The sequence below is a fragment of the Eurypyga helias genome, unplaced genomic scaffold (genome assembly GCF_000690775.1).
Source record: "Eurypyga helias isolate BGI_N326 unplaced genomic scaffold, ASM69077v1 scaffold8458, whole genome shotgun sequence".
NCBI lineage: Eukaryota > Metazoa > Chordata > Aves > Eurypygiformes > Eurypygidae > Eurypyga > Eurypyga helias.
The window spans coordinates 1-17,934 of NW_010268827.1; the positions used below are offsets into that span (position 1 = coordinate 1).

The 17,934-nt window shown below is 41.5% G+C and overlaps 1 protein-coding gene across 1 annotated transcript; it reads left to right on the forward strand.

Annotated features, from left to right (window-relative positions):
• Nucleotides 1-3,205: 3,205 nt before the first annotated feature.
• On the forward strand, nt 3,206-13,833 carry VPS37A (vacuolar protein sorting 37 homolog A (S. cerevisiae); the record flags this gene model as incomplete). Its single annotated transcript, XM_010157868.1, has 12 exons — nt 3,206-3,239; nt 3,822-3,896; nt 4,741-4,855; nt 5,878-5,978; nt 6,921-7,137; nt 8,105-8,175; nt 9,103-9,230; nt 9,317-9,375; nt 9,467-9,535; nt 11,510-11,653; nt 12,809-12,900; nt 13,122-13,833. Coding segments are annotated over 11 exons (1,094 nt in total), but the record flags the coding sequence as incomplete, so codon positions are not given.
• Nucleotides 13,834-17,934: the final 4,101 nt, after the last annotated feature.

Sequence of the window (17,934 nt, forward strand, 5' to 3'; positions counted from 1 at the left end):
CGGGCGGGGGGAGAACCCCCGGGGGCGGGCGGGGCGGCAGGGTGAGACGTTGTTCTTGGAAACCGAAAGTTTCCGAACCCGAAAGTTGGCTGTCGGGGCGGGGGTTGGGCGGTGTGCCTTGGCCGGGAGCCGGGCGGTGAGGCGCAGGTCGTCGTGCCCCGGTTGCACCGGCCCTCGACCGGAGAGTCAGCTAAATTATTTAATGGGTTTTAAAGCCCGCAAAGATCGAGTGTGTTGGAATAAAGCCCTTTTTCTGGGTATTGGTGTGTGAGGGCGGTACTTCGGAAGTTAAAAGTGCACGGTGTGGAGGAGCGAGGCGTCGCGATGGTTTAGCGTCGGGCTCATAGCAGCCCCACGGCTCTGCAACTGCTTTTCAGATGGACAGTGGCAACTGCTTTTCAGATGGACAGTGATAACTGGACAGGAACTGCGTGCTCGTTAGTAACTTGCCTTACTTCCATCCTCACCAGGGGCAGATGGGTTTTTCCTGTTCAATAACGCATCTTCTTTTACCCTGAGATACTTCAGGTTATCAGTGTGCTGATCGGTTTTGCCTGAATTTTAATCTTTTAAAACTGTTCATCTTTTAAAAGCAGATCCACACTGCATGTATTTCAAGTTGTATTTTCTGTGAACATGGAAGCGTTCATCCTTCCTAGGTGTCTGTTGGAGCAGAACGATAGAATCCTCCAAAAGTGATCCAGAAAAAGAAAAGATAGTATTTTCTGTTGTGTCAGGATGTGGAAGAGAAACTGATTGTATTTTCCAGTGTAATAGTTGCAGGCCGCTCACTACCCAAACATTATGAATTATCACACAGGAAACAGAAGTGTGACAGTATTGCTGAGTATTGTTGTTTGCTTCAAGTTTAATCTGTTCAATTTCGTAAATATTTTTGAAAGGTGGTTTGCATTTCTAAGGATCTGGCTCTGTGGGTATGCAGCTGCTTACCTAACTATAAGTTTTTGTTGGCCTGGCCTTCTTTAGCCTTTTATTTCTGCCCTTTTTTCTCTAGCAGGGAAATGAGCTCACCCCATGTCCTCTAAACAGGTAATCAGTTTTTGTCAAAGTCATTTTGCTGAACTGGTTTACTGTCTGTTTGTGCAGGCACCAGTTCATGCATAGGCAGAGAGGGAGTGGACCCTGCAGCCAGGAACGGAGATGAGGAGCAGGGAGGTGGTGCCTGCTCAAAAGTAACTTTTCAGCACTGTAAACTGGCCTGCCTAATCTCTGTTGTGTAAAAAAACACAAAACAAAACAGAACAAAATAGGCAAGTGAAGGAGTACATTCTGGCAAAGTGTACAGTTTTGATAAGCACTACTTACTACTGAATAAATCTGAATAACCATACCGCAGATTCTGTGGTTCAGAAAATGTGTAGTTGGTGCAAGGTGTCAAAAGTACAAAGGTATTTTAGGCAGGTCTGATGTGCTTATGGACTCCACAGCAGCACAGATCTGCAGGGTAGGAATATGAATCACGCATTGCAGCAGCGTTGCTTCCCAAACAGTGATTAAATAAATGTTATTCTGATGTTTGTTTTATCTGATAAGTGTATTTCGTTGTTCATTTATGTGTATCCCAACTGCTTCTTACTGAAATGTTAAAAATTTTTGGCACAGTGTAGTTACTTAAGCTAGGTAAATTTCGTTAGTCCTCATTGCTAATAAAAGCCCATGTATATGTGATCTTAATTTCATTGAGGTAGCTAGTCTTTTCAGAATCCCTCACTGGTTAGGTGCTTGAAGTCAAGTTTTTGTGTTTAAAAACCAGTGTTCTTATGTCTGCTGCTGTTCTAGACAGGGTTAAGAATGTGCAATTTTTCCAGTGTACCCATTCCCACTTGGGGAGGAGACAACTAGGTGTATCAGTTCAAGGTTTTGCTTAAAGGAGGTGATGACCGTTTGGACAGTTCAGTGAGATTCTAGATTTCTCCTTTATTTCTGCCTGTTCTCCTCTTCCTCCGCAGTTCCTAAGGTTATGCACATGAGTAATCCATAATTATATGCTGTTCTTGAAAGAATTTTGTAGCAGGCTATTAAAATGTGTGACACATGATTACAGGGCAGGAATGTGCACGAGAGATTCCAGGGAGAATCCTTCAGTGAAGAATGAGGAGGTGGTGATTTCAGTGTGTGGTGTATCACAGTAGAGCCCTAAACTTTGAATTCTCCCGTGCTGAGGATGCCTGATAGTTTATTCAAACAGCTTGTGATTTCACGGTGAAAGAGCAGGTACTGAGTTGTCAGTGAGAGGAATGAGATCGGGATGTGGAAAGTGTGGTGCAGAGCTAGGTTTGTGCTCTACTCCATTTATTCTGGAAGCTTTGAAACTACAGTTTTAAGTTCCACATGCAAGTGATGCTTTGCAGGGATATAGAATCATGGAATGGTTTGGGTTAGAAGGGCCCTTAAAGACCATCCATTTCCAACCCCCCTGCCATGGGCAGGGACACCTTCCACTAGACCAGGTTGCTCCAAGCCTCATCCAGCCTGGCCTTGGACACTTCCAGGGATGGGGCATCCACAGCTTCTCTGGGCAACCTGTCCCAGTGCCTCCCCACCCTCTCCGGGAAGAGAGATAAAACACTCCTAGCACTACACTTAACACACATGTGCAGGTCATGTGTTTCGGGGTTTTATAAGGAAATAAGTGGGTGGAGTATACTGGTGGTGGATGGAGGAGCATTTCTGAATCTGGGTACCAAGAGGCTTTATGGGAACATGCAGCTGCCATTATTCCCAATTCTGGCTGTGTTCCCTCGCTTTATGAGGGAGCCTTGGAGAGGTGAGGGAGAAGAATATTAATAACCAGGTACAGGCAGGAAAAATACATGGAAGAGGAATTGCTCTGCTTTTTAAGTTTGTTTTGATTGAGGCATTATAAGGTGAAGCTGATTTTCTTCCCTCATTTTTCTCTTAGGTATTACTCCTTTTGACCAGAAATTCTGGTTCTGAGCCAGGTCTCCTCCTCCTCTTCCTCCTCATTCTTTGGGATACCATCTTTCAAAACAGTCTTTGTGCACATACAAATTACAGAGTGACTTGAGTGTTGAAATCAACTTCCTATTAATGCAGCTGATGTAAAGATTTTTCTCAGTAACTTACCTGTTACAGGAGGAGCAGATTTGGATTTGGTCTTACCAGATTTCCTAAGACACACGTTTCTTCTTCACTTGGTGCTTTCAGGGGAGTCTGTCTTGAGTGTCGCTGGATTACAGAGCTTTACGGTCTTGCAAGTAGCTCTTCTCTTGACAATACCTGTGCAAGGGCACAGAACTTGATGCATGTGGGGAAAAAAGGGATGTTAAATAGTAAGCTGATCTGTTAAGGAAGAAGGCCTAGTGTAATATTTATCTTCTAAATATTGATCTGTAGGCAGTGTGGCAGAGCAGTAGTTGGCTGTGAAACAAGTGTAATGCCTTGGCACAGTAAAAGTTTTATTAGATACAATTCAGTATACTTTAAATATTCACATATTAGATAGATAGATATTCACTGATGGGGAGTCTTAAATTGAGCAGTAAGTGGAGAAGAATAAGTTGAGATTGTTGTTAGATCAGTGCGTAGCACAATTTCCCTGCCTGTATTTATTTGCGCTGCTTGTGTTCCTGTGTGAGGTTTAAAGGTGAATCCACTATTTTTTGCTTTAATCTTGATATTCAATATTCTGCAATATTCAGCATTCTGAAGCATATTAACTTATTCCAGCATTTCCAACTTTATTCTGACAGGCTTTTCAAAACGAAACTAAATACAAAGGCCATTTTTAGACTTTAGGCTGACCATGAATTGGATGCTAACAATTTCTTCTTTGACAGTATTGCAGAAATTCAGAAAGACGTGGAATATCGACTGCCGTTCACTGTGAACAACTTGACTATTAATATGAACATGTAAGTAGAGTGGCATATCTCTAGGCACACCTTGAAAATTAAAAATGTTCTCCAGAAAAAGTAGTAATTGAACATAAATGGCTCCCAGCTCATAGGTAATTTTTGGGAACTATAACCTGGATTTGCGTTAGTAGTTGTAGTGATACGAATGAAACTAGTTCTGTACAGGATGCAGGAGCTCAGCTGAAAGCAAAACTATACTTTGCCATGCTCAGCTCCTAAAATACTTGCGTGTTTTTAGTTGAAGGCACGCAGAAGAAAGTGCTTGAGAGTTTGTGATGACTTTGAATCCCCTACAAGTGAAAGTAAACTTCATTAGTAATTTACTAATCTACTATAACTCCTAACTCTTACCTCAGTGAAGCTTCGGGATTCTAAGTGATTTATTGTAACATTTCCTGTGAATTTAGTTTGGGAGTGCTTTTGCTCTGGCAGATATTGATGGCATTCTAGTCACAATTTTTTTATTACTTTAGCCTGAAAACTTGCCTGATAGACGCTAGACTGCACTGTCTTTGTAGTAATAACCTTTGTATTAGTAAATATTCTTGTTATGCTACAGCTTTTTCTTTGTCCATGGACGTAATTGCATCACTGTTACACTGCAGTTTTGCCCAGTAAATGCTCTCTTCGGTTCTGTGGAAGTCTAGTTTTCTAACCTCTCTGACTTCAAATTTTGTAACTGAATAATCCTCTTGTGTGCTACGCTCTTTTTCTCTGTAACTCTTCTCATAGAAAAGTAAGTTTATGTAATTAGTAGTACTTTTTCTTTGCATAAGGAGCCCTCTTATGCAAACCTGGTCATGGGATGTAGCTGTAGTAATGATTATTCTTGTATTTGCAGCTTGCTTCCGCCTCAGTTTCCTCAGGAAAAACCAGTCATCAGTGTTTTCCCACCTGTGAGACATCATTTAATGGACAAGCAGGGACTCTATGTGACCAGTCCATTAATAAATAATGTATGTATAAATCCTAGCTTCACATGTATCTGCTGTTAATAGCGATTTTAATACATGTCATCCTAGATTATTGCTAACGCTTCTGATAAAAAAGGCTAGTACAGATCCTAATCCCTCTCAAACTATGTTTTGAGGAGTCTGAAAACATAAATTCAGTAGTGTTCAGTAAACTTACTCTTTTCCTGCTACCGTTACTGAGTTCAGTATTCCATATATCTGAAAAAAATTTGTTATGGTGGCTTAGAAAGTTCCTATCACTTTTCTTGTTAGTACCAGTATCACAGTCCTTGTTTCTCTACCTGAAAAAATTTTAAGTTATAGTGGCTTAGAAAGTTCCTATCACTTTTCTTGTTAGTACCAGTATCACAGTCCTTGTTTCTCTACAGTGTATTCCAAATAAGGCAGAGGATGCTTTAAGACTGTTTTGTAATGTAGTTCTTTCTACCCTAATCCTGTTAGAAAGATGTAAAGGTTTTAGTTCTAAATATGCAGGACTTCAATATACTGTGGGTTTTTTTAACTCTGCCAACCAAGACGTGGTTTTTCTGGCAGTGGGGTGGGGTAATATACTGTGGTTTTTTTTAACTCTGCCAACCAAGACATGGTGGTTTTTCTGGCAGTGGGGTGGGGTTACGGCTTTTTCAGACTCCAGTTAATGATGATTTTTGCCTCAAACTTAAATCTTGATTTTGGTTTCGGTTTTTTTTTTTCCCCTCAAATGTAACCCAGTAACTAAAGTTGGACTTTTTTTAGTTGTTGATCAGAAATGTGCTCATTTGATTCTCCATTGATAATGGAATAATCAAAAGAGGTGTCATTCTGGGTAGCTTTCTCACTTTATTTGGAGCTCGTGTAAACACAGTTTACATTAGCTGATGTCTTTGAATTAGCTTACAGTACTGCCCTGTCAGTATAGCAGGTAGTCAAGTTCAGCACAGTATGAACTGTTGGATTCCAGGAATAACTTTTGTTCTACATCTGCTTTAAGTTTTTTGGGTTTTTATTTTTCTTGTCTTTACCAGTTTACAATGCACTCAGATCTTGGAAAAATTATTCAAAGTTTACTGGATGAGTTTTGGAAGAATCCTCCAGTTCTGGCATCTAGCTCAACATCATTTCCATAGTAAGTATCTGTAAACATGATTAATGTAACTGTACATTAAAAAAAAAAAAAAGAAGAAACCAAGTGTCAGGAGGGCAGGAACAGAAATAATGTAATGGATTTATTGGGAGACACAGATTCCCTGCCCTTGCATGATTTCGTATGCATACTTGATGGCATGATTGTTTTGAGAAGAAACACTAGATTTCATTGGAGTTAATGTATGAACATGCTGATGTAACTTTATATGCTTCTGTTTTCTTGAGAAAGAATAAATGTTTACATTATCAGATGAAATCTTGAAGTTGCTGTAGCTCATGATCTGAGCAGTTGTGTTTTTTCATAGCCTGTTCATAATCTCCCAGGCTTAGAGGCAGCTTCTGTTGCATGACTGTGTAACAGAAATTGTGCGTTTTAAATAATTGTATTAAATATGCAAAAGTGGTTTGAGACATTATGGCTTTATCAGTACAACTGTGGTTCTCATGGCTGACACTGGTACTGGGTTTAGATGCAGCTGCAGTTGTGAATTTCAGATAAAAAAAGCATGTTATTTAAAAGTAATTATGTGTGTGTTGCCCAAGCTGTTAAAAGCTGTAGCATAAGGAAGAACTGATGTACGACTCAGAGGCATTTCTCAGGACTTTTAGGTGGAAACAATTGAAATTTACACTCTCACAAAAGTTTGAGAAGTGGTTTTCGTGTAATTAAAGAGTGTGAGTGTGTATGTGGCTGCCCTACAAGAACATAATTTAATGGAGTTGTGTATTATGTTGCATTGTGAGACATGAAGGGAACTTACTATGTTGGAAGTAACTGAGAAAATACAAAGTTTATGGTCTTTTAAAAACTCAGTCTTATGTCTAGTATGTGTCTAGTAATTGTAATTCAAATTATAAGAAACGTGCTGTAAGCAGTTGGTTGCTCATGGTTGTGGTGGGTTTTTTTTTTTTTTTATTTTAGCCTTTTCAACAAAGCAGACGGAATGCCTCCTTATGCTCCTCAGGGGTTTCCATTTCTTCCTCCATACCCACCTCAAGAAACAACTAGAACAATGGCAGCCGTGCCTGTTGCTGAATCAGTTTCTTCAAGCTACACTACAGACAAGCCTGCTGCTCCCTCTTACGGCTTGATTGCTGATCTGCCACTGCCTGTTCCGACAGCAGAAGGAGGGCTTCAGGTCTGTGCACTGAGTCTTGCTGCCTCGGCTACCCGACTATGCTTCATTATTGTGCTGGTGCTGGGGAAATGAAATTCTCATTATGGCTTTGATGAAAAGTTTCTTAGAACAAACTTGAAGTCGGAGCAATAAGTTTGTCTTTCTGAGTTTCAGTGAAACTAGTGTTATGCTAAATATCTTTGAATACATGTTTTTTTGGAGCTGCACTCCCCCATAATGCAGCTATGCCTGGTTCTCCAGCCATAGAAAATGAGATCCTTTTCTCTATGTGGGACTTCCTGTCCAGAGCATATCAGGCCAGAACAATGTGCAGTCCTAAGCTTTTATGTGTATTTATTTCTTGGCTTCATGCTTCAAATACCCCTCTTCACAGGTTCTTGTACGTGTGTACTCACAAACTTCCTCTCACTGATGCACTCTGGAAGGCTTTTTGTTTTTTTAATGTGCTTTAGAAACATATCTACATGTTTAATTAGTCTTCCATCAGATCTTGTCTTCAGAAGCAAAAGCTTTCTTCAACTTAAGATGCTTTTCTGGCTGTGTAAAATTTAAAATTTTTACTTTCTATCAAGAAAGACTTTTTTTCCTTGTCTAAAAACTTTTATTCCCTGAGGTTTTAAACCACAGGAGAGAGATGAAAATGTCAACCTCTATCAGTTCTCACTTCCCTGAGTGATACTCCTCCTGTGTGTTTCCTGGGTGATCCACTGCAAATGGAGGTCTCAGCAAGACAGCACTGCAAACTGACTGATCTTTTACAACATGCCACTCCCTACATCCCCAAGTATTTTGTAGCCACGGTTGAGCTGAACATCATCTGTTTGGAAGCTAGCACTACTGCTTCTTACTGCTTTTGCTACGTTTCTTGTTGCTGGGAAATACTCATCTCCAGTTTTGGATTAGTCTGGTTAAACATCAAGAAATTGATCTATGAAAATCTACTGAGCATTTCTAAACTTCTGTCTAGGTTGGCCAGAATGGACTGACTTACAGGATGCCTGATGTTCCCGATACATTTCCAGAACTCTCAGAACTGAGGTAAACTTTCAGAAGGTAGCAAACCTTTCCATAGTCATAGTTTAGTGATTGAAAACTTGGTCCTTTCAAAAAGGAAAAGACCTTTGGCAAGAAGGTCTTTGTTTTCCTTGACACCTTAAGAGCCTGCAGCATCCTTATTACGTAGCAGCAGGTTAGGAGATTTGGGGGAGAAGTGTAATTTGTTAAAACACTGATGAATTTTGGCCTTCGACGACTGGATCAAAATTCCATGCTTCTTCTGATGGTAGCTGAGTTAAATCACGAATGGTATTGGAGTTTTTCCGAGGAGCTCTGCTGGGTGTGGGTGGCCAGTTTTTGGTAGCTGGAGGGCTGCATGGGTGGCCGTTGTGCGAAGAGGCCAGGGGCTGCCCCCCTGCCAGACACAGTTGGCTTGGCGGCAGCTACATTTCCCTGTAGCCCATGGAGGGGACTGTGCTGGAGCACATATCCACCTGCAGTCCATGGAGGACACCACATTGGAGCAGGTGGATATGCTCTGAGGGAAGCCGCAGCCATGGAGTTCCCTAGAGGAAGTTGAGGGTGTTTTGCCTGTGATCATAATTGGTAAGGGATCTCCCTGTCTTTACCTTGACCCACAGGCTTTTCTCCTATATCCTGTTGAGGAGGGGGACTGAGAGAGCAGCTGGGTGGGTGTCTGGTAGCTGGCCAAGCTCAACCCACTACAGCAGCACTAAAAAACACTTTATAGGAAGTGAGGCTTGAAATGAAAGATAAGTTTTAGCACACTGGTTTTTAAGCTCACTTCTGGAGATAGAGCCCACAATCCAGGAGAAAGGGGAAAAATAAGTTGCATATCTGTGAAGTCCCTATAAATGCCTCAAGCTTTCAGCTTTTGGCAGAAATTAGTAACTCTGCAGTAATGTTTGCTGTTAGCCTTAAACTTGCTTTCTTTCTGTTTGAATTTAGCATATCGCAGCTGACCAATATGAATGAGCAGGAGGAAGCGTTCCTGGCACAGTTTGTGACTCTGCCGCAACTGAAACAGGTCATCGCTGACAGAGATGACTTAGTGAAGAGCATTGAAGAGCTGGCAAGTAAGATGTCAAAACATGAGCATCTGTGGCTGTGTTCTACGAACAGAGTCCTTTAAAAATGTAGTAAGAGTGACTTTATTTTATAGAAAGAAACTTGTTGCTGGAGCCTGGTCTAGAGGCAAAGAGACAGATGGTTTTGGACAAAGTAAGTGAACAATAAAGTCTTTTTCAGAAATATTAGTTGTAGTATTCTGGGTTTTTTTGGGGTAAAGCATTGTTTTTCTTCTCCCTTCCAGTATGAGCAACTTACACAGATGAAAGCAGCCTTTGAAAAAAAGATGCAAAGACAGCATGAACTTAGTGAGGTATAATCTCTATATTGTATTATCCTTTAAGAATACTTTAATTAAACTGAAGTTTTGATTTGTGTCTTTATCCATAAAGAAGATGCTTCTGCTTCAACTCTTAATTTTATATGAAATAGATTTACATCAAGTATGACATAAAATAGGGTGAAATACCAAACAGTGGGAAAGCAAAACTCTTACTATCACACTACTGTTGTTTTTTGGGGTTGGGTTTGGTGGGTTTTAATGCTGCACTAGAAGCAAAGTTGGAAGAAGGGAGCGTGATGGGAGCATTTAGAGCTGTTCTTAAGTACAGTCCTGACTCTAACCAGTTTTAAGAACAGAATGATTTTTAAAGAAGGCTTATTTAATTAATGGTACCTGTTTAACATAATGAGCTTGTAAAACTGTACCAGATAAAAATGATTAAAACCATTGCTTCAGAAACTTAAATTCTGTGATTGACTGGATACGCTTCCTTTGGGCAACATGTTAACACGCTGTCAGACTTTGCACGTTCTGAAGTGCAGATAGGGGAAAGTCATTACTTCAGAAAGCAGTTTGGGGAAGGAGAATAATTTCTGATTATGTTCACCAGGATATGCATTAAAAGTTGGAACTTCTGATAAAATAATTTCTGCACTGAAATCTTCGGTGTTTGCAAGACCTGTCACCTGAGAATATGGCAGTCCATCAAAATAGCATGCGTAGTACCTTACCTGCATTTCAAAATGCCCAATAAGTAACAAAATACGAAATAGCAAGCAAAAAGTTATGTGACAGCAGACTGAATTATCTCATTGGTGATCTAAACAGAATGTTTCCTCACTTGAAAACGAAAACAGTCTGACTCCTAATGCCTCCGTTCTGTGTGATGTAAATTGGTTTTAAAGGGAGCACAGGTGATTGGCACTGAGAAACATTTAACTTCAGTAAGAAAGCACGTAAGAAGAGGACATAATACCCCTCTGCTGTATGACCTTTTATTTTTTTGAAGTTAAATTTGCTGGTTTGATTTAATGAAGGTTTGGAGGTTGAGAGTCGAGGAATTGCAGCTGGATTTTTGTGCTGCTTTTCCACATACGCTGTATCTTCATCTGTTGATGTTCACTGTACACTACCTGCTATCTCCTGTCCTCTCTCCTTCAGAGTTCCAGACAAGTCTTTTTATGTGTACTGTGGGTGAATTTTAGTCATTTTTTATGGGAGCAAACTCCTTATTTTGGACAAGATTAATTTAACAGGAAATGTCTGATTACATGACAGTTTTACAGTGTGTAATTTCATGGGGTAGATGAAGGGTAGTCTGAGCATCTAAAATCTATAAACGTCTTAGTTGTGCAGTTCTGGCTCTGTCCAGACTGCAGCTGAAGATGTGAATCCCATTCTGATTTATCCTCTAATAGGTTTGGAGGTTAATAATGAAATTATGTGCAATAAACAGAAATAAGGTTTGAGGTTTGTAAGAACACAAGAATTACTATACTGGTTTAGATTAGCAGCCCATCTGCTTCTTGAGTAGGTGCTTTTTCCTTTCCTGTCTTCCTCTCCACAATCATTTCAAGGGTATTTAAAAGCTGAACAGTAAAGGCTTTCTTTACTTTTTCATACTTCTCAGGCTGACTTTCAAAAGCAGACCCTGTTTATTGAAGACACTTGAAACACTAGTTCTGCTCAGAAATCATGCACTTGAGAACTTGGTCAGATTTCCAAGTTGGATGGTTTCTACAGTGCAGGGTAAAAGTTGAAAAGCTTTATACATTTGAGAATCAAGACCTAAACGAGCCACACTTTTCTCACGTTGAATCCTTTCTGGTTTAACAAGCTATGCTGTTGCTTGGAGATGAAGCTCCATCTGGTCACTTAAACTTTTCCTGCTGTAATAATGCTGTGTTCACATATCCCACATTTATATAGTCATTTATCTTTCTTCTTGGAAATGTCAGTTTTGTGGGACAGCTTAATATTACATGGGAGTTTTTATTTCCTTAGAGTTGCAGTCCAAGTGCTCTCCAAGCCAGACTTAAAGTAGCTGCTCACGAAGCTGAAGAGGAATCTGACACTATTGCGGAAGACTTCTTGGAAGGCAAAACAGAAATAGATGACTTTCTTAGTAGTTTCATGGAAAAGAGAACAGTATGTAATACACAATTTCTTCTAACCTGAGAGATAACACAGTGAATAAATTTAAGACTTGGAGTTTGAGCAGTTCTGTGATACAGAGCAGGGCTTTTAGTAAGCTCCAACAAAAGAAAAATATATCCCTAAGTGGCTTCAGTCTGTCTAGAATATAATCTGGATTGTGAAGACGCATATTTTTAAGGTGGCAGTGCAGAGGTCTCCTGCATTAGACTGTAATCCTGTGTTGTTGCAGGTATTTCTGTGCCACTTTCTTCTATATCCTATAGATATAGAGGATATAGAGGGCTGGAGCACCTCTCCGTTGAAGAAAGGCTGAGAGAGTGGGGCTTCAGCCTGGAGAAGAGAAGGCTCCGGGGAGACCTTATAGCACCGCCCAGTGCCTGAAGGGGCTACAAGGAAGCTGGGGGGGACTTTTTACAAGGGCCTGTAGTGACAGGACAAGGGGTAACGGGTTTAAATTGAAAGTGGGGAGGTTTAGATTAGATATCAGGAAGAAGTTCTTTCCAGAGAGGGTGGGGAGGCACAGGAACAGGTTGCCCAGAGAAGCTGTGGATGCCCCATCCCTGGAAGTGTTCAAGGCCAGGCTGGATGAGGCTTTGAGCAACCTGGTCTAGTGGAAGGTGTCCCTGCCCATGGCAGGGGGGTTGGAACTGGATGGTCTTTGAGGTCCCTTCCAGCCCAAACCATTCTATGGTTCTATATAGCTATAGGGAAGATAGCCACATGGGCAATGTTAAATTTGGTAAGTCAACACAGAATCACGTTACATTAAGCAACCTTAATGTTTAATAAATTAAGCCTCTTAAACTAATTGTTCTGTTCATGGCTATCACCAATTAAGTAACTGGGGTTCAAAAACCACCGTTCTTGCTCTTGCTGTGACAAGAGCACCTTGGTGGGTAGCGCACCTTTCTTTAAAGATGCCATATAAATGCATTGAATAACATAGGAAACAATTTTCTTTTAAACAGTTGTGGATGGAATAGTGTTATCAATAGAGACATTTGTTCAGCCTGAAGCTTGGAAGGAAGGTGCTTCACAGGATTTTCCTTTTTTAAAGAGCCTGCAAAGTAGCTAAATCATTAAACTGCAGTATGTGTTATAAAAAAGTCCTTTCCGAATTCACTCTTCCTATGTATTGTTTTGTAGCTCTGCCACTGTAGACGAGCCAAAGAGGAAAAACTTCAACAGGCAATAGCAATGCACAGCCAATTTCATGCTCCGCTATAGGTAAACTCCTGGTTTAACATTTGCGGTGAACTCTTCCTGTTTTTTCTAACCATTTACCTCATTGTCGCATGCTTACAAATTGCTGACTGCAAAGATATTTGTTACAGTGCTTGGTCTTCTAATAATGCTTTCTGTGGAAATTAAGTGTGTAGTGCTACTCTTGTTAGTTGTGTTTAAAACATAACTTCTGGGGGAGTTAAAAATGTCTAATTATGGAAATTTGTCTTTACAGACTTCCTGCAAATGACACCTGCCGAGAGAACGACTGAAAAATCCAGTAAAGCACAGTTTTTAATAACTATTATTTGCAAATAAGCATTTCATCTTATGAGGTTGTATTTATAGATGAGATTGTATACAGAGTTGGGATGGTTTTTGTACAAATTAGAATGTCTCTATATTCTCATTGTACTCAAGAATCCTTCTATTGCAATCTTTGCACTAATTTCTTGTATTTATTGTTGATAGTTCTTATTATATTTAAGTTCCTGCTGCTATACTCCATTCTTCAGAGATTAAATATATAAACATGTAATTTTGACTAGCTTTTTACATTTTTATAAAAACATAATTCATATCTTTTGTATTTTGAACTTTAAACATAAATTTGGCTTGATCTGTGGAAGAGTTTGAGACAAATGGTGATAGGGCTTTGGAAATCATAATTTGAAATTGTCAGTGCATTCACAAGCTGTCTTTTCTTGGAGCCAAAATGTTTTAAGAACAAGTTTTTTACTTTTAAGTAATAATAGAAACCTAAGTATAGCCGGTGTGATGTTTTGGATAAGTAGGTTGGGATTAAGCCAAGGAGATGTTGGAACAACGTACTGGAGTCAAAACAGAATAAATGATCTCTGCGTAGGATTGGTATGTTGCTCACTAGCACCGATGCACTCGATTTCAGGAGTGGCTTGGTACCTACCGCTGTAATGAAATACGTTTTTTGCCTAACAATTTCTTTTTCATACTTGTTTTTACTTAAAAGGAAAAATAATCAGGGTCACCTCCCAGTTTCTGTTTTATGCAATATGAACACGTTCATCAGGTGAGGAAGCACTTTACAAAAACTAGTTCTGAAGTTCTGGGTGAAGTAGCCATTAGTTTTTCCTAATTTTAAGGAACAAAGAAACGAACTTGGCTGGAGTTGCATAGTGTGTCGTGTTAAGGCCAGTGATAGGATTTGGAAGCGAGACCTAATTCTGCCCTGCAATCACTGCATTGGGCCTCTGACTGTTAAGGTGGGAGTATATCTGATGAGGATGGATAGGACCAAGTGCTACTGTAGGAGAAAAATACAGCCCCCAAATACATGTGCGTGTATGTTCTCTCTTGCAAAAAGACATTCTCTTGATCTTGTCAGTGCATTAGGTTTTCCTGGAGTCAGTCAAGTTCCAGAAGAACGGAAGGAATTGTACGGTTTGAGATATAAATAAGATAAAGCACTGATTAAGTAATCTGTCGGGGATCCTTTCTTGCCGGGAAGCAGTCTGGAGATAAACCTCTTAGCCAAGCCACTGCCTCTGTGTTACCTGGGTAGGGTCACAGACCATCACAGTCTCGAGTCTCAGACTAAAGCGTGTCGCTCCAGCGACTTCTTTTCTGCATCGCTGATCTTCAGTCGGTCCTAAACTTGATGCTCTTCTAGCAAAACGCAGTAAGGCACTTCTTCTGAACTGGAGAATTTGGAGTTACGAGAATCACGTTAAGTGCAAGGAGTCTGTTCCATAGGCTAGGGAATCTTCACATGGGGCGTTAGTGGTTGTATGTCTTAAGCTGCTGCCTTTCAGAGCGAGTAAACTACTCACTGGTGTTCGGGAGGGGGTTTCCTTTGTAAAGCTGCTCTGAATTCTGACATTAGATGTCCCAAGCAACTAGAACTGTGGTCCGAGTCAAAGAAGATACTTGGGTGCTGGGAAAAATGGAGAGCTTATAAGTGCCATGGTTAAGCAATAATTTTAGAGTATCTTGTAAAGAAAACAAAACATTTCTGCTGACTGCATAGCACTGGTTGTGTATTGACACAGCACTCTGCTCATGTGCTGCCTAAAGCCCTAATTAAAAATGACATCGCTTAGGTTTCCAAGTGGTTCTGGATGTGGGTGCCTGAGCAGTGTGACTTCTGCAGCTCTGGAGAAGAGGTGAGGTCGGCAGTGTTACCTTCATGGCAAACTGTTTTTGTGCCGAGTGCACAAGTTGTTGGGGATCTTTTTCCGTGTGTCTAGCTAACGAGCTTGAAAGACTAGACACGCAATCTCGTACAGGGCTGCTTTTTTGTTGTTGTTTCCTTGTAAGCAGGAAAAGGAACAGATGACCAAATACCCGGCGTTCCTCCCAAGTTGGGCTAGTATCTTCACACATTTTATGATGGCACGGAATTATAGGAGGACTCCTGTCCTCCTGTTGGGTATGATGTAGTGCAGTATGGTGCTCTACAGTGACTGGACACTCTAGCCAGGTCACCTTCAGGGGATTTGCTTCCCGAACCAGTACAACTCAGCGCTTCAGCTTTTCCTCTTTTGTGTGTAAATTTACGAATTCAGGACTTCTCTGTGGAGTCCTTCTGTTGATAATGGAGAAGAGTCTGGAAGGAAATGTCACTGTTCAATGCAAGTTCTTAGTGCAGTGTTTCTTGTTCAGGGATATGAAAATTTAAGGTCTTGTCTTTTCTCCCTTTCTGTTCTTTCTCTCATACTGTTGTTTCTATTCTTAGGAATTTTTTTTCCCCTACTATAGTCACAAACACATCCTCTAGAGCAGAACCACAGAAGTCTCTGTATTCAACAGCGGTGTGTGGGGTTATCTACACGTTTCCTGTCACAGGCAGGAATGGCCAGCCTGTTTCTGGCCCTTCAAGGACAAGCTGACCTGCTGCTAGCTTCATTGGTTTTTAATCTTCTTTTAGTCCTACACTGGTTGTGTCAATGTGAACATTTTCCCTAATAGGTAAACTTCATACTTCCACCAGATTACTCAGCAGAACGCTGGTAAGGCTGTCAGAGTTAGGTTTTTTGGCTTCTAGCATGCTGGTAGTTCACTGCTGGGCACATTCCTTACCTTATTTTGTGTAAGTGTGGCGTGTAGGTGTAAATTGAGCTGTAGCAGTTCCCTGTGAAGTGTAAGAGAATGGCAGCCGCTCTCAGATGCAGGTTCTAAAACCTTGTGACATGCGTCAAGGGAACTCTTAGGCAGCCTGGAATAATAGTGACTTGCTCCTGCAGAGCCTTGCGCTTTCATGCTCCTGCTGGGGTGTTCTGCCCAGTGGAAAAGGAAAACGCGAGAGTAAGGGGGTGGCTTGTCTGGTGTTGCAGTGGTTTGGTGTGGGGGTGAGGGCGTGTTCTGTATCATAACTGCTAATCGAGCCTGGGGTTTGCCTAATTCTGACATCTGATCTTACTGCTGAGTGTTGGCCGAGTTCAGGCCTTTTGTTCCTTCCTGAGTGCAGTGACTACTTAAATCCAGAACCGAATTCTCCGTATAGCAATTGTTGCTAATGCTGTAAATTTTCAAATGCAAGGCTGAAGTTACGTAGGTTGCATTTTAGGGTGATCTTGTGGACAGTCAGTGTCAGCGGCACATCCTGCTGGGGCTTACGGAAGAAAGTTTTCCTAGATTTCTGTGTATTTGTCATGCCGGCCCGGGGAGAGGTGGGGTTTGTCGGGTGCATACAGCTACGCTAGCCTCCGCTGCAAGCCAGAGCCTGTAATTCAGTGGGTTTGAAGCAGTGTCTAAAGATGTGCTGTAGTTCTGTTGTTTGCTCCGTGCATACTCCTGCAGCTTCGCCGCTTTGGACCTCGGCCAAACGCAGAACTTGGGGATCTTTTAGTCTTGTTTCTCTCCGAGTTCTTACTACCCCCTTCAGAGACTAGGGTAAACCTTTCCAAAAGAGGGATTTAAGAGACTTTGGGGTAAAACTGAATTAAAACTCTGGCAACACAGTTAAGTCAGCTGTCACAGCCTTATTGTGTACATTACTCTGAACAGTAAATGCTGTATGATGTGTTAAACTTACAAATAAAGGCGTTGGGATTTTTAATACATCTCGTAATTGTCTAACTTACGGATTGGGCATTGCAGGACTTGCTGTGGATATGGAATTGTGTTGGGAACACGCAGTGAGCTACTCTAGGGCCAACTTCTAACCTGTGTGCAGTGTACCTGTCTCCGCATCGCAGAGCGATGACCAGCTCAACCTGCGGCCTGCGCGCAGCAGCAGCCCATTGCCTCAGCGGAGGTGTCTGTGGTGACCTCGGGGTCTCTGGTGTGCAGGTCGGGGCAGCACCCACGTGAAAGCATCGTGCTGGCTGGTCAGCAGTGCCAAAATACTTCACCGCAAAGGCTTCCTCCTTGTTGCAGGGTCTTAATCGTTCTTAGGTGGTGGCATCAAACATCTGTCGTGCTGTGTAAACTGGTGCTCGGGCTGGCCCCTGGCTTTAGAGGAAGTGGTTCCCTGCCTCCCAGCTTATTTTACAAAGAGCCTTCCTTCCCTGCCACCCTCCTTTTTATTTTCTTTGGCTCTCCTTCCTTCTAATGATACCCCTGGCTCTGAGTTGTGCCTCACGACGTTTTCATTCTATTCCTCAGCTTTTCAGAATCTGCTACCGGTTTGCCACCCTTGCCTGTGTCCTGTACGGAGCTGCCAATAGAAGCAGCTGGCGAATACGTGTTCTTTCTGTTCTGGAGGTGGTGGTCTTTCGCAGAGACAACTGCGGCTGTTGGATCCCATTGCCCTCCGCGTCCTGTAGACTGTCATACTGAAGAACAGCCTCAACCCAGTGAGGCTAAAATGACACCACAGGAATCTGTCATGCTTTTCTGATCCTTTCTTTTCGGCAGTTTTATGTTCACGCATCTCCTACTTCAGTTTATGGTGGGCTCATGCCAAATTTGCAGGGATTTGCAGCAGAGGGAAGCCCTCTTAGTTACCAGTTGTAGATTCCTCCACATCCTGAACTGCTGGATTCAAGTACTGAAGTAGGGAAGATAGGTACATAGGGGAAAGTTAGGTGCATTGGTGATAAAGGGAAAGTCAGGGAGAATGTGGGCCC